This window comes from Ictalurus punctatus, chromosome 9, assembly GCF_001660625.3.
Source record: "Ictalurus punctatus breed USDA103 chromosome 9, Coco_2.0, whole genome shotgun sequence".
NCBI classification, from domain to species: domain Eukaryota; kingdom Metazoa; phylum Chordata; class Actinopteri; order Siluriformes; family Ictaluridae; genus Ictalurus; species Ictalurus punctatus.
This window is the reverse complement of record NC_030424.2, coordinates 29,868,524-29,894,074: the sequence shown is the minus strand read 5'-3', so window position 1 is coordinate 29,894,074 and position 25,551 is coordinate 29,868,524. Positions and strand designations below refer to the sequence as shown.

At 45.0% G+C, this 25,551-nt stretch overlaps 2 protein-coding genes across 3 annotated transcripts; one reads left to right on the top strand and one right to left on the bottom strand.

The window, feature by feature from the left end:
- Positions 1–3,919: 3,919 nt before the first annotated feature.
- Positions 3,920–10,691, bottom strand: qrsl1 (glutaminyl-tRNA amidotransferase subunit QRSL1). Its single transcript, XM_017475652.3, has 11 exons — positions 10,551–10,691; positions 10,036–10,195; positions 9,654–9,752; positions 9,472–9,568; positions 9,145–9,309; positions 8,405–8,580; positions 6,572–6,684; positions 5,701–5,893; positions 5,474–5,591; positions 5,163–5,368; positions 3,920–4,466 (listed from the first exon to the last, which is right to left on the bottom strand). The coding sequence occupies exons 1-11, from the start codon at positions 10,572–10,574 to the stop codon at positions 4,246–4,248; spliced, it is 1,572 nt and encodes a 523-aa protein (XP_017331141.1). The 5' UTR covers positions 10,575–10,691; the 3' UTR covers positions 3,920–4,245.
- Positions 10,692–10,962: 271 nt separating this feature from the next.
- Positions 10,963–24,728, top strand: rtn4ip1 (reticulon 4 interacting protein 1). Of its 2 annotated transcripts, XM_053682758.1 has the most exons (9): positions 10,964–11,405; positions 12,600–12,751; positions 12,983–13,051; positions 16,164–16,288; positions 17,443–17,491; positions 18,280–18,416; positions 20,577–20,760; positions 23,679–23,771; positions 24,485–24,728. In XM_053682758.1, the coding sequence occupies exons 1-9, from the start codon at positions 11,126–11,128 to the stop codon at positions 24,605–24,607; spliced, it is 1,212 nt and encodes a 403-aa protein (XP_053538733.1). In that variant the 5' UTR covers positions 10,964–11,125; the 3' UTR covers positions 24,608–24,728. The 2 variants fall into 2 exon arrangements, with proteins under 2 accessions (XP_053538734.1, XP_053538733.1); XM_053682759.1 differs by lacking the exon at positions 23,679–23,771 and having other exon boundaries at positions 10,963–11,405.
- Positions 24,729–25,551: the final 823 nt, after the last annotated feature.

Sequence of the window (25,551 nt, the reverse complement as noted above, 5' to 3'; positions counted from 1 at the left end):
ACACTCAGACGTGGCATTCAGGAACAAGACACTGTCGGCGAGGAGCCTTCAAATATCTCGACGACTGTAGTGACCGTCTTGGGGTGACTTTCCTCTGCGTTCTGTACGTCTAGTGGTTGCAAGACGATTGTTTTTGTGGATTTGTAATCTGGCTTCTCGGACAGTTTATTAGGAACACCTGTACACCTGCTCGTTCTTGCGACTATCCAACAGGAGCAGCTACAGCAACTCAAATAACCATCTGTACAACCGTGTTGAGCAGAGAAGCATCTCAAAGCAGGTCGACCCTTGAGGCACAACACCACATTCGGTTGCGCTCCTATCAGCCGAGAAGAGGAATCTCTGGGCACAGACTCACCCAAACTGAACATTCGACGTTTTCCGTGTTCGTATTAACGCGCTCGTTCTGAAGTTATTGTTTCTATAGTTTGTGGAATCGTCGGTGAAAGAAGCTTAACGTGCCACCTGGAACTAAAATCAGCGTGTGATGTGAAACTGAGACAGATTCCATGTAGACTTGTGAAAGCAATGGAAAGGCCTCTGCTGGTCTCGAACATTAGGTCTGTATTGGTTAAGGAGGTGGAGCTGAATGAGATTTGATTTGGTGATTTCATTCGAATGATCTTTTTTCAGAACGCCACATCATTCACGTCTAAGCTCCGCCCACAGAACCTAGACTCGGTCCCTCCAGGATTCGATTCCGCAAAGTCAAGCAAACAGCTTGATAACCCTAACCCCTAACTCTAACCCTAAACCCTAACCCCAAACCCTAAATCTAAACCCTAACCCTAAACCCTACACCCTAACTCTAAACCCAAACCCTAAAACCAAACCTTAAATCTAAACCCTAACCCTAAATCTAAACCCTAACCCTAAACCCAAACCCTAAATCAAACCCTAACCCTAAAACCAAACCCTAAATCTAAACCCTAACCCCAAACCCTAAATCGAATCCCGTAACCCCTAACCCTAAAGCCAAACCTTAAATCTAAACCCAAACCCTAAATCTAAACCCTAACCCTAAATCTAAACCCTAACCCCAAAACCTAAATCTAAACCCGAACCCTAAATCTAAACCCTAACCCCAAACCCTAAATCGAATCCTGTAACCCCTAACCCTAAAGCCAAACCTTAAATCTAAACCCAAACCCTAAATCTAAAACCAAACCCTAAATCTAAACCCTAACCCTAAACCCAAACCCTAAATCAAACCCTAACCCTAAAGCCAAACCCTAAATCTAAACCCTAACCCTAAATCGAATCCTGTAACCCCTAACCCTAAAGCCAAACCTTAAATCTAAACCCAAACCCTAAATCTAAAACCAAACCCTAAATCTAAACCCTAAATCTAAACCCAAACCCTAAATCTAAACCCTAACCCTAAATCTAAACCCTAAATCTAAACCCGAACCCTAAATCTAAACCCTAACCCTAAACCCTAAATCTAAACCCTAACCCTAAATCTAAACCCTAACCCTAAACCCAAACCCTAAATCAAACCCTAACCCTAAAGCCAAACCCTAAATCTAAACCCTAACCCTAAATCGAATCCTGTAACCCCTAACCCTAAAGCCAAACCTTAAATCTAAACCCAAACCCTAAATCTAAAACCAAACCCTAAATCTAAACCCTAAATCTAAACCCTAAATCTAAATCTAAACCCTAACCCTAAATCTAAACCCTAACCCTAAATCTAAACCCTAAATCTAAACCCGAACCCTAAATCTAAACCCTAACCCTAAACCCTAAATCTAAACCCTAACCCTAAACCCAAAACCTAAATCTAAACCCTAACCCTAAAGCCAAACCTTAAATCTAAACACAAACCCTAAACCCAAACCCTAAATCTAAATCTAAACCCTAAATCTAAATCTAAACCCTAACCCTAAATCTAAACCCTAACCCTAAAACCAAACCCTAAATCTAAACCCTAACCCTAAATCTAAACCCTAACCCTAAACCCAAAACCTAAATTTAAACCCTAACCCAAACTCTAAATCTAAACCCTAACCCTAAACCCAAACCTTAAATCTAAACACAAACCCTAAACCCAAACCCTAAATCTAAATCTAAACCCTAACCCTAAAACCAAACCCTAAATCCTAACCCTAAAGCCACCCACCAACCCTAAACCCTAAACCCTAGCCCTAGCTTGTGATTTTTTTTCAAAACGCCTGCAGATTTTCCGCAGGTCCGGGCTGAAGTGCTCTTCGAGTCACGTGCGTCAAACACGAGTACAGCTGAAAGGTCTCGTTTACTGACAAACATCGCCGCAGAAGTCGTTTCGTGCCATTGTGATTTCGACCAGTCCAAGTAGTTTTCCGGAAAAAAAAAAAACATGCAGAATTTTTGAAGAAAAATAAAACGCAGCAAAATCGAACATTTTTGGATGCAACAATCGCAAAAAAATAAAAAAACAACTCCTGTACAGAAATCCTGCACAGGCTGTACAATGGTTCAGCTAGTGCTAGCATTAGCAACTGTCATGACATCTTATTAAGCGCAGTCCACAGTTTAACTGTTCGAAAGCTGTGACACGTCTCACGCCTCCAGGGTCGGGGGTTGTGGAGTTCGCGTGTTCTCCCCGTGCTGCGGGGGTTTCCTCCGGGTACTCCGGTTTCCTCCCCCAGTCAAAGACATGCACGGTAGGCTGCTTGGCGAGTCCAAAGTGTCCGTAGTGTATGAATGGGTGTGTGAGTGTGTATGTGACTGTGCCCTGCGATGGATGGATTGGCACCCTGTCCAGGGTGTACCCCGCCTTGTGCCCCATGCTCCCTGGGATAGTCTCCAGGTTCCCCGTGACCCTGTAGGATAAGCGGTATAGAAGATGGATGGATGGAAAGCTGTAACACTATAAACACGTGAAATCCGACTCATTCGGATTCAGGAGGACGTTCAGTAGTGGTGTCCCGATCCCATTTTTCTTTTAAAACAAATGCATCTACTTGATTCATTATCCATCCATTCAACCAAGTCAAGCTTTAACCCTTATATAGAATGTGTAGAGTACATACCGTACCCGACTCCATCTTGGAAAAGGAAAAGGACTGCCCTCGCAGGTGAATTATCCAGCTGTGCTGGGCGCTTACCGGATTCAGACCGAGACGGGGGCGGAGCGGAAGGGATTTGGGGGCATGTCTATGAAATGATTAAGAGGAGGTTAGCTCCCGGGTAGTAACGCGGGTTTTCTCAGCCTGGGACCGAACCATTATTTCGTAAAACATTTCCGAGGTCATTTGTAAGGACGAGTTACACCTTTAACTTCGACTCTGAGTCGAGAACTGAAACCCCGCCCCCCCCACCCCGCAGAGGATTTATTTAGATGAGCGATCTGTGTACTTTCACCACCTTTTGAGAGCTTCAGTGTGTTTTTAAAGTACACCTTGCGAATCTTTCAACAAAGCACCTTTTAAGTAAAAATATTGGCACCCAGTGTTTCTTTCTTTAAAGCCTGATACACCACAGGAACAGCCTAGTTTGGGGAATTTAGGTCAGTCTGATGCAACGCAGGATCACAGGCTGAGAATAGATCGTATTTTAGGTTGTCACACTTAAGTGCTTATTTCTAGAAGGAAGCTAAATCATGTGCCAGTAGCATGCCTAAGATCTAGACCTATGGTGTCGAAATAATTACTCAATGATAACCTTATTATAAGATAAATTCTATATTACTGCTGATTAATTCATTTATTTATAATATAGAGTAGGTATGAAGCCAGAAAGAAACTCTTCCTTTCCCTTAAACTGACCCGCTTCTTATCTGTGTCTGACCACACCCATCTCAAACCACACGCATGAAGTGGAGTCGCCATCGGGTACCACCAGGAAGTTGATGATTTTCCAGCACGCGATATGTATGTCTCTTATAGCACAGCTGACAATTTAAAAGAAAATTGAATAGAGAATGACATTTTTATCGGTCTAAAGTCGCCTTTAATGTTGTGTTTTTGTTGTTAAACACATTTTTTTTTGGTTATCATTAGCCTTAGATGTGGAGAGTCCAGGCGTACAGGTCCTTGTGAACGAGCAGTCAACTCCTTCTGACCAATCAGAATCCAGAATACAACAACATTTGCTTGGGGACCATTTAAGACAAAGTGGCTTTAAGTTCGTGTGTTAAACATCTCTACATTCTCACAATCGCGAAGAGAAAAACCCGTGGAACGCTTTGACCCGCCCCTGGACGTCGAAAGAAAACAAACAAAACAAACAAAAAAAATAAGCCGTACGAGATGACGTCATCGTTCACGACCCTGACGTGCGTTCTCGCGCTCTGTTCCGCTCCGATTTCGTCTCCTGTGCGTCGTCTTCTTCGTGAAATCTGATGAGAGGGAAATCCAGCTGCCGCTCCAGCCAGTGAGCCACCGCTAGCAACTTCCTGTCCTGGAGGCGCCGGCCAATCAGCTGCAGGCTGACGGGAAGTCCTCGGCCGGAGAGGCACGCCGGGACGGTGACGGCGGGGAGACCTGGATATATAATAATTTCATCACTTATTACAGCTATTTACAACAGAGACATCGGATTGTAAACTAAACAACGTCTTTAGATAAAGATTTGGAAAATAACCAAAACAATAAACACTCCCATGTTTCAGTGTTTATTTATTACATTTAGATTATTGGTAGGAAAAAAAATAAAAATCTAAAATTTGATTAAACCCAAACATGATTTTTGCTAAAAATTTGCTATTATTTACCTTAAATACAGTACTGTGTAAAAGTCTTAGTCACGCTATTTAAAAACATTGTCTCAGATGTTTATCTGTTAATTTCACGTCTTCTTTCAATCACACAGCAAGTTACAAAAACAAAACGCGACAAAAAGACGTTTTTGTCTATATTATAAAAACGTGACGTATTAAATAGACCTTCTTTCAGACAAATAAATACATTGATATTAACACGCTTTCAGAACGAAGCTTTAAATGGAGAAGTTTAAGTGGCTTTGGGGTTGTTTTTTTTATCTGTGGCGCACGGCCCGAGCACAAAGGGTGCCAATACTTTGAGAAAACGCCGATAGGTTTGCGAGCAGGCTTTTATCAGACGACGGTGAAGTTGTTCAAATGTGATCGATATAGGAATGTAAAAAAAAAAAACAACTTGTGTACGCGAATGAGAATTCCCTAGCGTATGATTGGTCGACATGGTCATGTGACGTCCCACCTGCTAAGTTGACCGGCTGGGTGAAGATGTCGTCCTGAGCGCTGCGTGTGCGATTGTCTTCCTGGATGAAGTCGGAGTAGGTCGCCGCGTCGCTCAGCGTGGTGGGCGTGAGGAGGACGTCCACGCCCGAGGAGAACACGCGCCGGAAATCCTCCGTGATCAGACGTCTGATCTGCTGGGCCTTCACGAAGTAGCGCTCGTAGTTCCTAAACATACCAGGCACTCAAATGACCGGAGCTGTACATGTAACAGTCTGGAGTTCTACACTGTTAGGGTATAGGGCAGAGGGAAGAGAACAGGAAGTCCCTCACTGTTTCAACAGGAAGTAGTTTCCCGAGAGGACCCTACGCCGCACGACGTCGTTGAAGCCCTCGTGCCGTGTGGAGGCGTACAGCGCTTCGGTCGAGCTCTCCACTGCACTGCGGTGACCTGGAACACCACACACACACACACACACACACACACAGGATTGGCCAGAATTCATCACACGCCTGTAATCAGTTTCTCTCTGTGACGCGTTATCCGTTTGTGATCTCACCGTACTGCAGGCCGTCGAAGCGCGCCATGTTGGACGCCACCTCGCAGCAGCAGAGCACGTGGTAGCACACGATGGAGTACTGAGTGTGAGGGAGCGACACCTCACGCACCCGCGCTCCAGCTCCCTCAAACATGGCCGCCACACGGGTCCACTGAGACAGCGTCTCGGCCGACAGACCCGGAGCGTGGTACTCCTGCAACACACACACAGAGTTATTTACAGCTTAAAGGAGCGGTGTGTGATATTTCCAGCCTCCTGCTGTCTGGGACGTGAACTGCAACTACAATAACAGACAAGCGTCCAACTTCCTCTCGTCCGACCCTACAGCCTCCGCTCAAACATTCCAAGCTGTCTTAAAGGAGCGGGGCTCATTTCTGGGCCAGAAAAATGTTGACAAAAACCCAAAATGATAAATCTAGCAAAATATGCATTGCATTACTGCAAAATCACAATAAATACCATTTATAACGTGTCTTTACAGGGTTATTACAAATCAAGAAACACGTGAACATCACACACACGTTTGTTCATGAAAACCAAACGGTTATTAGGGTAGGGGTGTGTATCGCTTCTGGCAAGATCCTTGCAAGTCCCTGTGAGTGAGCTGTTACTATAGAAACGGGCGCACGCATTAATATAAACCTGACCAATCAGAATCCTGATTTAGAAGGGGGACGAATTTAAAAGCAGAGTCACGTCTGTCCTTCACATCACGTAGAAATCGAAGCTGTGGATAAATTTCTGTTTACTGATCAGTCCGAGGCAGCGGGTGTCAGCTGCCAGGTGAGAAGGACCAGGAGGGCAAATGCAACACGTCTGACGTCTGATGTTATTCTAGATCGGACATTAGTGAAACGCGGAGTTCGGTTACCTTTGGGACGCCCACGCAGAGATCCCTGACGTCGAACTCCTGAGGGAGAGCAGTGGGAGAGTGAGGAGCCTGGACTGTAGTCGAGTCTTTTTCATCCTGACCCTGAAGAACTCCTGCACAGAGAACACACTCTTACTCAATATACAGAGAACATTACACTTCATCAAATAAAACTCGATTACTAATACTACTAATACTAATACTACTACTACTACTACTACTACTACTACTACTAATACTACTACTACTACTACTACTAATACTACTACTACTACTACCACTACTACTACTACTAATACTACTACTACTAATACTACTACTACTAATACTACTACTACTACTACCACTACTACTACTACTAATACTACTACTACTAATACTACTACTACTACCACTACTACTACTACTAATACTACTACTACTACTAATACTACTACTACTACTACTAATACTACTACTACTGCTACTAATACTAATACTACTACTACTACTACTACTACTACTACTACTACTGCTACTAATACTACTACTACTACTACTACTACTACCACTACTACTACTACTACTAATACTACTACTACTACTACTACTACTACTACTACTACTACTACTAATACTACTACTACTACTACTACTACTACCACTACTACTACTACTACTAATACTACTACTACTACTACTACTACTACTACTACTGCTACTAATACTACTACTACTACTACTACTACTACCACTACTACTACTACTACTACTACTACTACTGCTACTAATACTACTACTACTACTACTAATACTACTACTACTACTAATAATAATAATACAACTAATACTAATAATACTACTACTGCTAATATTACTACTAATACTACTATTACTACTAATACTAATAATACTACTACTACTACTAATAATAATAATAATGAGGATAATACTTGAAGTGTTTACTTTCTGAAAATATTGTAGTATATTTATATATTTAATACATAAATAATATTTTAATTTGCTTAACATCTATCCATCTATCTGTATCTGTCTGTCTCTCTCCCTGTCTGTCTCTCTCTCTCTCTCTCTGTCTGTTTCTATCTATCCGTATCTCTCTCTGTCTGTCTGTCTCTATCTATCTGTATCTGTCTCTCTCTCTCCCTATCCATCTGTCTGTCTCTATCTATCTGTATCTGTCTGTCTCTATCTATCTGTATCTGTCTGTCTCTCTCTCTCTCTGTCTGTTTCTATCTATCCATATCTCTCTCTGTCTGTCTGTCTCTATCTATCTGTATCTGTCTCTCTCTCACCCTATCCATCTGTCTGTCTCTATCTATCTGTATCTGTCTGTCTCTATCTATCTGTATCTGTCTGTCTCTATCTATCTGTATCTGTCTCTCTCTCTCCCTATCCATCTGTCTGTCTCTATCTATCTGTACCTGTCTGTCTGTCTCTCTCTCTGTGTGTCTCTATGTGTCTGTCTCTCTCTCTCTCTGTGTGTCTCTATGTATCTGTCTGTCTCTCTCTCTGTGTAAATAATAGTTGGTTTTAGTTAGTTTTTGGCATTGTTTCTTCATACACAGTGTTTAATATAATATTGATATAAAGCCGTAAGCCACAATAAAAGTCCAGTTGCTGCGTCCCAGTTCTCCGGCTCCTGCTCATACTCCTGCAGCTTTTCTTCACTCATTACTCCTTATATATCAGACCGTCACGGTACCTTCGGGATTCTCCTTTCAACATCGCTACAATTTGGGACGCGTTAACTCTGATCTGGGATTCTGTTTAGGACGGATAGAATGCCAGCTGGGACGCAGCAAATGTGAAACTGTGTAAAATAGCGTGTGGTACCGAGTGTGATGGCGGCGTCGTGGACGCTTCTGCTCATGATGCCCGGGACGTCCATGGAGTTGACGAGGGGGATGAGGCCGTGACGAGACAGCAGACCGTAGCTGGGCTTCAGAGCCACGACGCCACACAGGGAGCCGGGGTTACGAGTGGAACCGCCCGTATCGGAGCCCAGTGCACTGAGACACACACACACACACACAAATTCAGGATCTGGGTTGATGTGTTCAATGGAAAACACTTTCTCAACAACATTCTCCTGACCATCACACTCATATGTGCTTGTTAAACAGATTTATTCTCTCTTTTCCCCCTGTTATAATGCGCTCCAGTCTTCTGGGAAGGCTTTCCACTAGATTTTGGGGGCGTGGCCGTGGGGATTTGTGTTCATTCAGATACAAGAGCGTTAGTGAGGTTGAGGTCAGGCGCTGATGTTCCAGTTCATCCCAAAGGTCTTCAGCGCGGTTGGGGTCAGGGCTCCGTGCAGGACGCTCGAGTTCTTCTACCTTCTTCCAACCTTCACACACCACGTCTTCACGGAGCTCGCTTCGTGCGCAGGCGCATCGTAACGCTGGAACAGGGTTTGCGCTTCTTAGAGATTGGAACGCTACGGCATACAGAGACGTTCTATACAGGTGCGTGTGTGATGGTAGGATATATAAAGTGTAAGTGTGTGGATTATATGTTGTGGTTGTCTGCATAAGTGTTTGCTATGTGAGCAGTTAAATGTTCGAGAGGCTCACAGGAAGCTGCTCAGAGACGCCACGGCAGCTGCACTTCCTCCTGAACTCCCGCCTGCAATCACCCAATCAGACTCCGGATCTGTTCCGTGGCCGAGCGTCCGGTACGGAGCAGCGTAACTCCAGGGGTTTCTCACAGGACCGAACGCTCCATCAGTGCTGCCCGATCTGTGTGTGTGTGTGTGAGAGAGAGAGAGAGAGAGAGAGAGAGAGAGAGAGAGAAAGGAGAAAGAGAGCGAGAGAGTCAGAAGGCTCCAAAGATCTGAATCCTCTGTAGATCTTATATGATTTATGGTCATGCCCCATGCTCTGTTATGTTAATTATGATACCCCATAGCGAACTCGTCCAAGTTGGTCTTCCCAACGAGCACAGCCCCCTGATCCAGTAACTTCTGGACCACTGTAGCGTTAAACGGAGGACGATAACCTACAAACACAAACGCAGAAGTGTTAGATAATAAACGCGGCAACATTTTCTGGCATTTATAATGGTTTTTATTTCATCTGCTTACCGCGTAGCATGCGAGAGGCGCACGTCGTCGCTACGTTCTCTGTGCAGAAGTTGTCTTTTACGGAGAAAGGAATCCCATCCAGTGGGCCAAGAGATTTACCTGATGTGTAGGATTTAAAAAAAATTTTTTAATGAATAAAAACCTGGCCATCCCTTTTGTTTTAAGAAGAATGTAACTTCTCAGTTCTGTGATAATAATGGATAAAAATATTATCAATGATAATTATTATCATTATTATTATTATTGTTAGAGCTATCTGGGTGGCATTACAGAGGAGCTGGCAGCATTGTTGCCTCACAGCTCCTGAGCTCGGGCTACACACACACACACACACACACACACACACACACACACACACACACACACACACACACACACAGACCTCTGAGCAGCCTGTCGTCCGCTTCCTGTGCCTGTTTCATTGCCAGTTCCTCTGTAACAGTGATGTAGGCGTTGAGGTGGCGTGTCTTCTTGATGCGCTGCAGACATTTTCTGCACAGCTCCGTAGCCGAGAGCTTTCCTTCCCTCAGAGCTGCAGACACCTGAGCAACATCATATCATCATCATCATCATCATCATCAAAACTTCTTTTAATCCCAGCACCCTGTAATAACCCCTATAATATTCAACAGCAAATACATGTCACTTTACTACATGAAATGTTGCATAATAGACTACAACACCCCTTAGAGTGCACCATAGAGCGAATAATAACAACTTACTAGCTAAATAATCATTTCAGACAACAAAATAAAGTACAAATTTATAAATTCGTGATTTTAAGCTATTTAGAAGGTGCAACTTCATTTTAATGGCATACAACATTAAATGTAAATCATATTTTTAAATACTCGTGGTAAACATATCATAAAGATCAACATTATTTAACTTAATCACCTCTTTTATGGATAAACCCAGCATAATTACAGAAGTCCTTCGTTATTCTTGACTTCTCCCATTTAAACGCTTCCTGTACTGTAGGCCGCCATGTTGGTTTCCATCGACTGTGTGACGTCGCGCGATTCTGATTTCTGATTGGTCGAGCTACGTCCATCCCGGAAGTATAACCCCAGTTCATTTTTTTTTTAAATACCAAAAACCATTCCCTGCGTATGTATGGTGTGTTTTAAGCGTCTTTTATTGTAAACGGAACCCTAAATCTTTGTTCTGTGCTGTCTGTTTGAACTGAATTCAACCGTTTGGAGTTGTAGTGATCTTTTTTCGCCGAGTCTCAAAGCGGGAGAACAACTACATATCCCAGAAAGCGTCACGCGTCAGTCGTTGTGTGATTGGTTAAAAAGAAAGAGGGCGGTCAAAGGTCATGTACAAGCAGGTTGTTTGAATGTTGTTTGACTTTGCGGTGAGGTTGGCGTGGCTTCCATGTTTCGACGCGTTTTGTGTTAAACTAACGCAGTGATACACGATAAGATTACGGTTTTTTGGGCTAGTATAGCAGTGCTAGCGTTGTGTTTATGTGTGTAATAAACATTAAGCTTGGCAGCATGCATGTGTTCAGAAAGCTGATGTGCGGTGTGTCTCTCAGGCTGAATAAACACGCAGGGGGTGCCAAAACTTTCAGCACTTCTCCCAGCCTTCAGTCTGTAATGCAAGCCTGGGTGATTGATAAATACGGAGACAACAGTGTGCTAAGATTCACCAAAAACGCTGCTTTTCCTATTATACACTACCCAAACGAGGTGATCATCAAAGTGCACGCAGCTGGACTCAACCCCCTGGATGTCAACATGAGAGGTAAATCTGTGCATTAAAGCTGGGATATGTAAGATACTCAAATATTCCCTTTCATGTAGTGTGTGATATACGTAGCTGTTTGTGAATGTAAAAAGTCTGCAAAGTTTCAAAAATCAAAAGCGCACGACTAACAGAGATAGCGACTCCCAAAAGAAGGAGTCGATTCTCAACAGCCTAATCGACTCGTTAGTGATTCCAGACTTACTTCCTGTACTAACCTACGAAGGTTTCTCACAAAGAACCCCGCCTCTGGTCTTCATTGGCCGCTCGGTAGACCAATCACGATCGTCTGGGACGTCTGACCAATCAGAGCAGAGTATGCTCTCTGAAGGGAGGAGTTTAGAACGAATCATTTTTACGAGTCGTTTGTGACACTGGGGGGGGGGGATAACGCTGCAGTTTAAATGCCGAGCACGTTAAAGTGTTTTTTGACCTCGTGTGCATGTAAATCTATCGTATGAGAGAATTTAAAACAAAATTAGGCAGGTTTCAGAACCATAATAGGTTCTGAAGGTTTTGGTTACCGTAAAAGGCAACCAAAAAAAAAATCACATCAAAATGGCGACCGAACAACGAAAAGCGAGTCTCCTGTGCTCAGCATGTGCAGAATCTTCCAGTAACGCCGTCCAGCCTTCGCTGCGCATCAACCAATATTCGCAATATGAACCGCATCCGAGATTAGAATTAGCGTGTTCCCTAATCGAAAAGCCGTCCCCAAGCTACCCGGATGGTCTACTGTACTATTCCTGGTAGATTTTCGAAGTGTGGATACTCCGTGGACGCTTATTCAGTTAATATCACCCACAACTCCTAGCGAGTTTGGTACCGCAGATGACGTCGCGTCCTGATTGGCTGATACGCCTTAAACGGTCTAGAATGGATGTTCATCAGAGAAATCGGGTGAAGGAAGTCTGAAACGCAGCAAGGAGTTTGTTTACACGGTGACGGCGTGCACAGAAAAACACCTTCTCTGTTTACAGGGTGCCATTACTTTTGTCCCAGTCTTACTGGTCATGATTGATGTATTTATTTTGTCTCATACAGTGTGTCACGTAATAATCCTATAACACGTGCTCAGATCCGGCAGTCTAAAACCGGCTTTACTTCCTAAACGGAAAATGCGTGCGTGGTGTGTTTTTACGCTGAGCTGTCCGTTTAAACGCACGTCGTAGTAAAGTGTGCTGACTCTGCCAGGAGGTTACGGTGCTGCCACTCTGGCCATGAAGCGCGACCCTCTGAACATCAACAAGTCCGGCAGCGAGTTTCCTCTGATCCTGGGCCGTGACGTCTCGGGGGTGATCATGGAGTGCGGCCTGGACGTGGGTTACTTCAAACCGGGAGACCAGGTAACCCAAAACGCACAAAAATACACTTTATATCGCGCTTATTTTCTTCTTCTTGTCCTTAATGCGAACACAGAGTAAATAAAAAGGCAAATTCCTTCCTCGTGTAGCTTATGTATAGTTTCTGTTGAGATGCTGATTGGTTCTGTGCTGGGTTTGTGCCGCTGAAACAAGCAGATGATGAGTTTTAACGCTGTGTGTGTGTGTGTGTGTGTGTGTGTGTGTGTGTGTCAGGTCTGGGCTGCGATTCCTCCGTGGAAGCAGGGCAGCTTGGCCGAGTTCGTGGTGCTCAGCGCTAACGAGGTAAACAGTGAATCACCGTAAAGAGCTCGTGTTTAAATCGTGTGTGTGTGTGTGTGTGTGTGTGTGTGTGTGTGAGAGTTCATTCTGTGAGTTAACGACAACAAATAGTTCACGCACAACCTCACGGATCCTAAGCAGTAACGCTCGGGGTTCGTACGGTCCTGAAAAACCCGGGAAAGTCCCGGAACTTAGAAAACGGATACGTACGGGAGCGTCTGGAAAAATTCGAATATCGCGGAAAAGTTTTTTTTTTTGTTTTGTTTTTTTCTTTCCGTAATCGAATTCAAAACGTGGGACTTTAATATATTCTACATTCATTACACAGGAAGTGAAATATTTTAAACTTTTTGTTTTTGGTTTTGATCTCGATGATTACAGCTGACGGAAATCAAAAAATCCTAAATATCAGAGTAAAGGATTTATAATACAGAGATGTGGACCTGAGACGACTCTAATCAGAGTAACTCCAAACACCTGTGAAGGTTTCCCGAGGCTTTAATCTCTCGGTCTGGTTCAGTACACACACACACACACACACACACACACACACACACACAGTCACGGGGAAGATGGAAGTAAACGCTGCGTTTCGTTTGGAAATCAAGGTTCCGGAGTCTGGAGGAAGAGTGGAGAGGGACAGAATCCCAGCTGCTTGAAGTCCAGTGTGACGTTTCTACAGTCGGTGATGATTTGGGTTGCCAGGTCATCCGGTGTCGGTCCAGTGTGTTTTCTTGAGTCGAGAGTCGATGCAGCGTCTAGCAGGAGATTTTAGATACTTCATGCTTCATCTGCTGACGAGCTTCATGGAGACGCTGATTTCCTTCTCCAGCAGGACTCGGCACCTCCCACAGTGCCAAAACTTCTAGTGACCGCTTCACTGACCGTGGTGTCACCGTGCTCGGTCGTCCACCGACCCGACGATACAGACGAGCCGGAGACCGCTATCAAAGCAACCTGGACTTCCAGAACACCTCGGCAGTTCCGCAGGCCGATCGCCTCCAGGCCACGCCGCACCGACGCAGTCATAGAAGGACCGGTTTTCCCTCCGTGTTCGGGTGGCGGTGACTCCAGAGCTGTTCTAGAAGTCTCTCTGGATATCAGATACCCGGTGAATGAAAGCCAGCGGTGTGAACTGTATCATGTGTTCCAGACAAGTTTCTTCCTAGAGCCTGTTCATCGTCGGGTCACGTGGTGCGTCCGGCGGGCCGAGGGAACGACGGCGCCGTGACGGGACGGTTCGGAAAGGAAAGAGACGTGTTGTTACGTGAACGTGTGTCCTACGGTCCGGAGAACACGGTACCACGTAAGAACCGAGCTGCCGGACTTTCCCCGGGATCGGGCCAGCGTCTGACTTCCCGTTAGTCCTTTAGTTCCTCAGAGCTTTATGCTGCGCTGATCTCTTTAATGACGAGCATCCCTTTGTGCCCAATTAACCCAAATTACTGCACACACACACACACACACACACACACACACAGACTGCAGTGTCCACTGTGATGGTTAATGAGAGATGCTGAGTCACTTTGTGCTTCCAGCTTGTGTTTCTCCTTTTATACCACACACTGCTGTCCAAAACCACTGTGTGTGTGTGTGTGTGTGTGTGTGTGTGTGTGTGTGTGTGTGTGTGTGATTTTTATACTTGCTCACTTTTTATTTATTCATTCATTCATCTGTTTTGTCTGTCTGTCTATCCTTCTGTCTGTCTCTATCTATCTAGCTGTATCTGTCTGTCTGTATACAGCTGCAATCAAAAGTATTGGACCCCCAGTGCAAATCCGAATCCAAATGAATTGTCAGATGCGCAGACTTTCAGCTGTTTGCGATGAACAAATCGAACAAACGCAGTTGAAGCAGCTCGAGACGACGAGCGCTTCGAGCGGTTTCCGCAAATGCAACTGAAAATGCAACTTATAATGACTTGTAGAGCCTCTAAATTATTCACCCCCTTCATGGTGAGTGTCTTTAGAATTTAGAACACCCTTTAGCTGTTCTGACCCGCTGTAGACGAGATGCAGAGCTCCTGCAGCGTTCCTGAGGAATCTTCTCGCGGTCCTCGTGAGCGACGGCCTGCAGGTCGGTAATGTTCTCGGGTTTGCGCGCCGCGGCCGTCTTCTTCACATCCCACCAGAGATCTTCTACGGGGTTCGAGTCAGGTGACTGTGGTGGCCCTGTAGACTCTTCCAGGACGACTTCTGCACCAAGCCTTGGTGGAATTTGAGGTACGCTTGGGATCGTCGTTCTCTCGGAAGGACGATGACGCCCGAGCTTCAGCTTCCTCACAGACGGCATGAGGTTTCCTCCTAGGATTTCCTGATACTTCAGTGACTCCATCTCGCCCTCCACACGCTGCAGGTCTCCGGTGCCGGAGGACGCAGAGCAGCCGCAGAGCATCACCGAGCCTCCACCATGCTCAACTGTGTACAGAGTGTTCTTTCTTCATTCTTCTTCCTCCAGACGTACCGCTGATCCATCGTGCTGAAAAGTTCCAGTGTTGTTTCATCGCTCCACAGAACAGAATCCCAACACTTCTGTGGATTATTTATATGATTCTGAGACTTTTCTTGGTCTTTTGGGTCAGTAGCAGTGAACGTCTTGGAGTTCTGCCATGGAAACCTTCTGCGTTTAGTACACGCCTTACTGTGCTCACCGAGACCTCCGTGCTGTTACACCAGGTCTCTCTGCAGGTCTTCTGCAGTCACTCGAGGGTTTTTCACCACCTGCCTTCTCACAAATCTGCTCTCAGACATTGAGAGCTTCCTTTTTCTGCCCCGCCCGGGTATTTCATACACTTTCTACCCCGAGCCAGTTCCGGTATTTCATGTGTTCCAGCTCAAGCACACCTGCTGCAGCTAATGAAGCCCTTGATGCTTGAGACGACACCTGTTCTGCATATTTGTGGTGTTGTGAGGGATTGTATTCGGGGGGGTGAATACTTTCGAGACTGGAGAAATCGCTTTTTGATTTGTTCGTTGCAAACAGCTGAAAGTCTGTACATTCTGACCGTAAACCTGATTTGCACTGGGGGGTGAATACTTTTGATTGTCTGTCTGTCTATATGTCTAGCTGTGAAAACATTTAAGAAGTGCGTGTGTGTGCGTGCGTGTGTGTGCAGGTGTCTCACAAGCCCAAGTCGTTGAGTCACACAGACGCGGTGTGTCTCCCGTACGTCGCTGCTACGGCCTGGTCGGCTCTCGTCAACACGGGCGGCCTGAACAAAGACAACTGCTCTAATAAACGGTATCGCACACACACACACACACACACACACACACACACACACACACACACACACACACACACACACACACACACACACACACACACATACACACACACACGCACACACACACACACACATACACGCACGCACCCTCTCTCTCACACACACACACCCTCTCTCTCACACTCACACACACACACATACACGCACGCACACACCCACACACACACACCCTCTCTCTCACACACACACACCCTCACACAAATACACGCACGCACACACCCACACACACACACCCTCACACACACACACACACACACACACACACACACATACACACACACACACACATACACGCACGCACATACACGCACGCACACACCCACACACACACCCTCTCTCTCACACACACACACACACACACACACACACACACACACACACACACACACACCTCTCTCTCTCACACTCACACTCTGTCTCTCTCACACACACTCACACTCTGTCTCTCACACACACACCCCTCTCTCTCACACACACACACACACACACACACACACACACACACACACACACACCTCTCTCTCTCACACTCACACTCTGTCTCTCTCACACACACTCACACTCTGTCTCTCACACACACACCCCTCTCTCTCACACACACACACACACACACACACACACACACACACACACACACCTCTCTCTCTCACACTCACACTCTGTCTCTCTCACACACACACACACCCCTCTCTCTCACACACACACACACACACACTCCTCTAATGAGGTCTAGCTGTAGTTTTTGAGAACTGATGAAAGAGTTACTAGCGGGTTAGTTTGTTTGTTTGTTTGTTTATGTATATAATTATTATGATATTAAACTTCACACTTGCTGATATTCAGTTATTTACGTGTTTGTTTGTTGTTTGGTTGCTAAATCTAATGCTTTTATGTTTAAAAGTTTCATTTGCTTTACATTTTCTGTCGTGTGTGAGCGTGCGTGTGTGTGAGCGTGCGTGTGTGTGAGCGTGCGTGTGTGTGAGCGCGTGTGTGTGTGTGTGTATAGAATCATCACTGAAACATTTTAGTGTGCAGTGTGTATGAAACAGGTGAACTGCAGTGTGTGTGTGTGTGTGTGTGTGTGTGTGTGTGTGTGTGTGTGTTTCAGAGTCCTGGTGCTCGGAGGCTCGGGTGGAGTCGGAACGTTTACCATACAGGTCATAAACACACTTTATTTATTAACGTTATACATTTCTTTTTTACTTTTATGTGATCAGAACGTTGTTACTCTACTTGCGCGAGGTTTTAACACCGTGTGTCTTTCATTCATTTAAATATTTAGATTTCTAAACTTGAATTAATTAATGTTTGTTTATCTAACTGTTTGTTTGTTTGTTTTTGTTTATTTTCTGAACACTGTTTCTCATTTCAGCATTTTTTTATTTTGACTTCATTTGCTTTACATTTCCTTTGTTTATTCACCTGATATTTGTTTGTTTGTTTGTTTGTTTACTCCCTGCTTACATTTGTCGACATTTCAGTATTTATTTATTTTATTTTATTTGTAAACTGACTTACAAGCTGATGTTAGTTTTATTTTTGTTTATTATTTAGAGATTACAGGCTGACATTTTAATATTTATTCCTAATTAATCATTTAAATCTCTTTACACGCTCTTTATGTTTATTTATTTATCCGTATTTGTTTATTTATGCGTTAAATGAACCGCTGGCTGAATTCTGACACTGCAGTATTTAAAAAAGAATACTTTTTGTAATTCGCGTTTAACGCTTCCGCTGCGGTCACTTCTGTTTGTTTGTTTTTGTTTATGTTTACAGTCTGACCCGAGTCCTCTCCTGTTTTTCTTTCTTGGTGTTTCTCTTCACGTCTTCCGTGTCCGGTTTTAATAAAGGCAGTGAATGTTGTGTCACTCGGTCAGAAGTAGATTTGAAGGAATTTACACGCTGTGACAGTTTACTGACGCGTTTTCTTTCCTGTGTCCAGCTGCTGAAGTCGTGGGGCGGTCACGTGACGGTGACGTGTTCCCAGAATGCCGAGCGGCTGGTGAGGAGTTTAGGAGCTGATGATGTCGTGGATTACACCAGCGGGCCCGTGGAGCGGAAACTGCAGGCTCTGGAGAAGTGCGTCTGCACTTCATCAACTGAACAAACATTTATAGTACATCACCATCATCCCTTAATACATAAATAACCACCACCGGTTCCTCACCATCATCCCTTAATACATAATCACCACCACCGGTTCCTCACCGGTTCCTCACCATCATCCCTTAATACATACATAACCACCACCGGTTCCTCACCAGTACACCACCATCATCCCTTAATACATAATCACCACCAGTACATCACCATCATCCCTTAATACATAATCACCACCACCGGTTCCTCACCATCATCCCTTAATACATAAATAACCACCACCGGTTCCTCACCAGTACATCACCATCATCCCTTAATACATAAATAACCACCACCGGTTCCTCACCAGTACACCACCATCATCCCTTAATACATAATCACCACCGGTTCCTCACCGGTTCCTCACCATCATCCCTTAATACATACATAACCACCACCGGTTCCTCACCAGTACACCACCATCATCCCTTAATACATAATCACCACCAGTACATCACCATCATCCCTTAATACATAAATAATCACCACCGGTTCCTCACCATCATCCCTTAATACATAATCACCACCGGTTCCTCACCAGTACATCACCATCATCCCTTAATACATAATCACCACCGGTTCCTCACCAGTACACCACCATCATCCCTTAATACATAATCACCACCAGTACATCACCATCATCCCTTAATACATAAATAATCACCACCGGTTCCTCACCATCATCCCTTAATACATAATCACCACCGGTTCCTCACCAGTACATCACCATCATCCCTTAATACATAATCACCACCGGTTCCTCACCAGTACATCACCATCATCCCTTAATACATAATCACCACCGGTTCCTCACCAGTACATCACCATCATCCCTTAATACATAAATAATCACCACCGGTTCCTCACCATCATCCCTTAATACATAATCACCACCGGTTCCTCACCAGTACATCACCATCATCCCTTAATACATAATCACCACCACCGGTTCCTCACCATCATCCCTTAATACATAAATAACCACCACCGGTTCCTCACCAGTACATCACCATCATCCCTTAATACATAATCACCACCGGTTCCTCACCGGTTCCTCACCATCATCCCTTAATACATAATCACCACCGGTTCCTCACCGGTTCCTCACCATCATCCCTTAATACATACATAACCACCACCGGTTCCTCACCAGTACACCACCATCATCCCTTAATACATAAATAATCACCACCAGTACATCACCATCATCCCTTAATACATAAATAATCACCACCGGTTCCTCACCATCATCCCTTAATACATAATCACCACCGGTTCCTCACCAGTACATCACCATCATCCCTTAATACATAAATAACCACCACCGGTTCCTCACCATCATCCCTTAATACATAAATAATCACCACCGGTTCCTCACCAGTACATCATTTAATACATAATTAATCATCACCGGCAAACTTGTATTTATCTGTGCAGTATTTACACTAATCACGCAGTTCAGTTCTGAAGATTAAAGTTGCTGCTTTTGTTTTCTAAAAAGAGAAAAATGTTTACGGTCCAAATTTGGACTTTTGTGTGTAGAACGTTGTTCCCGTCGGCCGTGCTGGACCGGGAAGAGCAGCACGTCATGCTGGGAATACCAGGTAGATTTTGGGTGTGGCCTGTAGCGCCACCTGTGGGCTGACGTGGACCGTCTGTGGTGTGGGAGTTCCTCGTGGCCCGGAGCATCACTGTACCAAAGTTCAAAACTTTTACTCTTCAGATCATGAGGGAGATGATGATGATAATAATAATAATAAGAAGAAGAAGAACAGTAGTGACATATTATTAACTAAATAATATATTAAAGGACGCACTGCACTCGTCATTTTGCCTGGCCACGCCCACTTCACTTCACTTCCTGTCAATGTAAATCTCCAAAAAATTTATGAAATTTGTCGGTAAAGGTGTTTAGAGATGATGGACTGATGAATTTCTTTGTTCTCACACACACGCACACACACACACACTCTCTCTCTCTCACACACACTCTCTCTCTCACACACACACACACACACTCTCTCTCTCTCTCTCTCTCTCTCTCTCTCTCTCTCTCTCTCTCTCTCTCTCTCATACCTCCTCCATGTTTTGTTCCCTCAGGTTTGATCTGATTCTGGATAACGTCGGTGGAGAGGCGGAGAAATGGGCGCTGGAGCTCCTCAAGCCCTGGTCCGGCGCGAAGTATGTTACCTTGGTAACGCCGTTCCTGCGCAACACCGACCAGCTCGGCCTCGCCGACGGCATGATGCGGAACGCCGTCACCATAGCAACCAAGGCACTGAAGGTAGGCGGTTTCTTGAGTGATCTGTTGTCAACACGCATGCGCGCGCACACACACACACACACACACACACACACACACACACACACACACACAGTGTGTAGTGTAATACGAGTTCGAGATGAGGCGCGTGTCTGTTGCGTTCAGATGCGGTTTGTTTTACAGAAAATACAACGAATATGCGTAGATATTTTTTTTTTTAGAAATCAAGGAATAAACCCTGCAACCTGAAATCGTTTTACATTTATCCTCCATTTAAAATGTTTGTGGGCGGGGCTACATATCAACTCTCATTGTGATGTCACTAAATATGCAAATATATAAACCAATCATGTCTCATATGCAAACTATTGGAGGAAGAACACGACATGGTGCATGGAAATTTTTAGAGAGAGAGAGAGAGAGAGAGAGAGACACCCTGATGGAGAGAGACACATACAGAGAGAGAGAGAGAGAGAGACAAACAAAGAAAGAAACACATCCTGAGAGAGAGAGAGAGAGAGAGACAGGCAGACAAAGGGAGAGAGACATGATGATGGAGAGAGAGACACCCTGATAGAGAGAGAGAGACAGACAGAGAGAGAAAAAGAAAGAGACACCCTGATAGAGACACACATACAGAGATAGAGAGACAAAAAGAGACACACCCTGATAGAGAGAAAGACAGACAGACAAAGGGAGAGACACACTTTGAGAGAGAGAGACAGAGACAGACAAACAAAGGGAGAGAGACACCCTGATAGAGAGAAAGACAGACAGACAAAGGGAGAGACACACTTTGAGAGAGAGAGACAGAGACAAACAGACAAAGGGAGAGAGACACCCTGATAGAGAGAGACACTTTGATAGAGAGACACACCCTGATAGAGAGACAGACAAACAAAGAAAGAAACACACCCTGATAGAGACACAGAGAGAGCCAGACAGACAAAGGGAGAGAGACACGATGATGGAGAGAGAGAGACACCCTGACAGACAGACAGACAGAGAGAAAAAGAAAGAGACACCCTGATAGACACACATACAGAGACAGACAGACAAAGAGAGAGACACACCCTGATCGAGAGAGAGAGACCGACACACATACAGAAAGTGAAAGACAACACACACACACACACACACACACACACACACACACGTATCCGTGAAAAAGTCTTCCCCAAAATTAAACACGCACCAAATATATGAGAATGTATCAAACAGTGAAAGCTCCCCTCGACTAGGAGAGGATGAAGACTGCATCAGCAGCAGTGTCTCAGTCTGCCACTATATTAGGGACAGTGAGCGATCTGCCCCGCCCCCCTGTCTCAGCTCATTATCATCGCTCGTATTATTATTCTTTCCTATTTTTTTCTTACCTTTATTAGTAAATTCTCTTTTATCCTGTAATTTTACACATTTTACACACACACACACACACACACACACACACACACACACACACACACCCTGATTGAGAGAGAAATGGGTGAATGGCTTTGTGGTTATTTTTCTCAGTGGTGGAGGAAGATGTGTCTCTTTTGTTTTCTCACCACACATTTCATACTCTGTGTTCCTGGAAGCACACACACACACACACACACACACACACACACACACACACACACACACACACACACACACACACACACACACACACACACGCTGAAGAGCATTTTACCAGTGTAAATCAGTCCTTTTTATTTAAACACATCTTTTTATTTCATTTATTTACCTATGCGTTTTATTTGAGCTTTTATTTCATTCTTAATTTATTTTCATTGAACCGTAACTACTGAAAGTTCATATTTATCCCGAAAGTGTTATTAATAATCGTAATAAATAATAATTCATATTCATAATCTTTACCGTCATAATCTGAAATCTGCCCAAACGTCATTATTTGGCTTTTTAGTAATTATTATTATTATTATTAGTAGTAGTAGTAGTTGTTTATTTATTTTTTTTAAATAACCTTTAATAAATCTAATTTAAAGAAGTGAATTTAGACGCGAACACGATAACGGAACGAATCTCGTCGTTCGTTTAAAAAAAGATTTAATATCGTACGGCCTTTTGAAGTAAACCGTTATTAACGATATAAAACATCAACGCAGCGATGTTGGAGGACTGTTTTGTACGCGTTTTATATATAAACGTTTCGTCCTCTTTGGAACGAGTGCACGTGGGTGAGAGGGCCGTTCGGATTCTCTCCGAAATGTGAAAGCCTTTCTGAGTTCGAGTGACGGAGCTGAACTTCAAGAGACGAAGGTCTTCTGCAGAAGTGTTGCGTTGTGCTGGAGCACGACGAGCGGCGGATGTGTGCTGAGGTTTTTGCAGCAACATCGTGCACGCGCGCACACACACACACACACACAACTCGCACCTCACACCTCACACACTTATTCATCTTGTGTTTGTGTGAGCTTCAGGGGAAGTCCGTGAGAAGAAGCGAGGAATCGGCTCTTTTGCGTTCCGGTGGCGTTCACACGGTCTGGGCTCACGGTGCTGGAAATCCACACGGCTTCTTATATCATAACCACTAACGAGTAAAAAAATAAAATAAATAAGACGTCACAATGTGAAATAATCCGATTACTCCATGAACAGAATAGAAGACATACAAACGAACGAACAGGTGAATCACAACACGAGTGAATGGAGCTTTAGGTGCTCGGGACAGAACCCCGGCGTGTTCTCTGCCTCGACGCGGTTCTTTACGCCGGAGGAACACGCTCGGGTCCGAGAACGTCCGAGTCTGATCGCACGTCTCGGTCCGCTTCGGAGTGAACTCTACCGAGAGAGTGAGTCGACTCGGAATCAGTTCGACCCTCTGCAAGTGAATCGAATGTGTTGTGTTGTGTTGTGAGAAACGTTACTGTGTCCGAGCGTGACCTCGTACGTCCTTGTAATTGTTCCTCATCTCCTCCTCCCCCCCACAGCACCTGACTAAAGGCGTCCACTATCGCTGGGGGTTCTTCGCTCCGAGCGGCTCTGCGCTGGACGACGTGAGCGAAATCGTGGACGCAGGAAAGGTACGCCTAAAGTAAAAGTGCTACAGGCTTCACCACGCCAGAGTCGTCTCCACCGCGATCCCGTACCGGAGTAAGAAATAACACCAGCGGGGGTTCTGCTTTTCATCGAGTGTTCATGTAGTTTTGCTGAAAATAGCGTCTAGTCCCTGGAGCCCCGCATGACGGCGAAAGGGGGATACACCCGGAGCGAGACGCTCGACAAGGAAGCACGTGTGGGTGCGACGGTCAGGGGTGCACAAACTTTTTATCTTACATAGAGATCCAAATTTGGAAGTGTTACAAAGTCACGTATCTAAAAAGGGAGAGGGGGAGGAAGCGAGAGAGATATTTTTGCATCTTGTGGTCGCCATGGTGAACGCCGCACACTGAAAACACCATGACCTCATCATCAGTCATTACATCACCGCTTTCAGGAAGCTGATTACTGTGTAGGTGTGTGTGTGTGTGTGGGTGTGAGAGACAGGGAGATTAAGAGAACACGCATCACATCCTGCCTTTTCTTTTCTTTATTTCTCTTCTCCATCATTCTATCACTATATCGGCCCTTTTCTCTTTCCTCCTCTATCAATCCCTCTCCATTTATCTTCTCCTTCCATTTCTTCCTTCCACTCTTCTTTCTCTCTCTGTCCCTCCATCTCACTCTCTCCCCCCATCTCACTCTCTCCCCCCATCTCACTCTCTCCCCCCATCTCACTCTCTCCCTCTCTCCGCAGATCCACCCGGTGCTGGAGGAGAAGTTCTCCTTCTCTCAGGTCCCTCAGGCAATGCAGAAAGTGGAACGGGGCCACGCCCGCGGCAAAACCGTAGTCGCCGTCGCCGAGGCGCAGGACGAGTGACCACAGCGAGGAAATCAGGTCTGCTCACCGAGGACAGGTCCGTCTCCATGGAAACGGAGACCAGCGATCCGGATTACACCCGAAGGCGAATGACAAAAAAAAACAACAAAAAAACGAAAAACGACTCCCCGGCACTGTGGTGCGGTCTGATCTCACCGATCTGATGTCAATCGCATCGCCACGCTTACCTAAAACACGCGACCACGACACCGCGTCAGAAGTCAAGCAGGTGACATCACGGGTCGTTCGTCTCCAGTGGGCGTGGCCTGACACCGTAGTTAACACCGCGAATTCTACATCCTTCCTCCCGTCTCCATCCGGGGTCCTGAACAAAACCTGAAAATTCCCCTTAATCAGATTCGTTTTGTTTGTTTGTTTGTTTTTGTTCCCCCCCCCCCCCCCCCATTTCCTGCCAAAAACTGTAGTTTCATTGTAACATGTTGAAAGAAACGTTGTGTGCTGTAAACGCAGGAACGTAAACCTGCGCCGAGGGACTCGTGTATCTCCACGTCGCTCTCTCTACGCGTGAAGCGTCCGTGTGTCACGGCGGCTCCGCCACGGCCGCCCGGGTTTTCTAACAAAGTGCCAACGAGACAAGTCACGTTATTATCCATAAATCTGAAACATTTCAGAATAAAAACATCGTCTCCGAGTCGCCATGATGCCTGCGGTTCATGAAGTAGCAGACCTGTGTGTGTGTGTGTGTGTGTACAGTGGAAGTCATTTAAAGGTTTTTGAGTTAATGGACACACAGACGTTCTGTTCTGAGGAGGGAAATCATCATGGGTGCGGGGGCTAACAGCGCTGGAGCTCTCCCACACCCTTTGATTTATTTCCCCTCGTTATCTGCACTGGCGATGGCTCGGGCTTGTTCAGACTTTACACTTTGTATAGTTTTAGGAAGTTGGGTTTTTTTTTCTTAAGATAATCTTGCGTGTGAGGGG

Coding starts and splice junctions, on each gene's coding strand:
- qrsl1 (XM_017475652.3), bottom strand. CDS start 10,574: ATGCTGGGTTTATCCATAAAAGAG. Junction 10,196..10,550: donor TGGGTTTATCCATAAAAGAG/GTGATTAAGTTA, acceptor GATGTTGCTCAG/GTGTCTGCAGCTCTGAGGGA. Junction 5,894..6,571: donor TCTGCGTGGGCGTCCCAAAG/GTAACCGAACTC, acceptor TGTGTGTTGCAG/GAGTACCACGCTCCGGGTCT.
- rtn4ip1 (XM_053682758.1), top strand. CDS start 11,126: ATGTGTGTAATAAACATTAAGCTTGGCAGCATGCATGTGTTCAGAAAG. Junction 20,761..23,678: donor TAGCAACCAAGGCACTGAAG/GTAGGCGGTTTC, acceptor TCCCCCCCACAG/CACCTGACTAAAGGCGTCCA. Junction 23,772..24,484: donor AAATCGTGGACGCAGGAAAG/GTACGCCTAAAG, acceptor CTCTCTCCGCAG/ATCCACCCGGTGCTGGAGGA.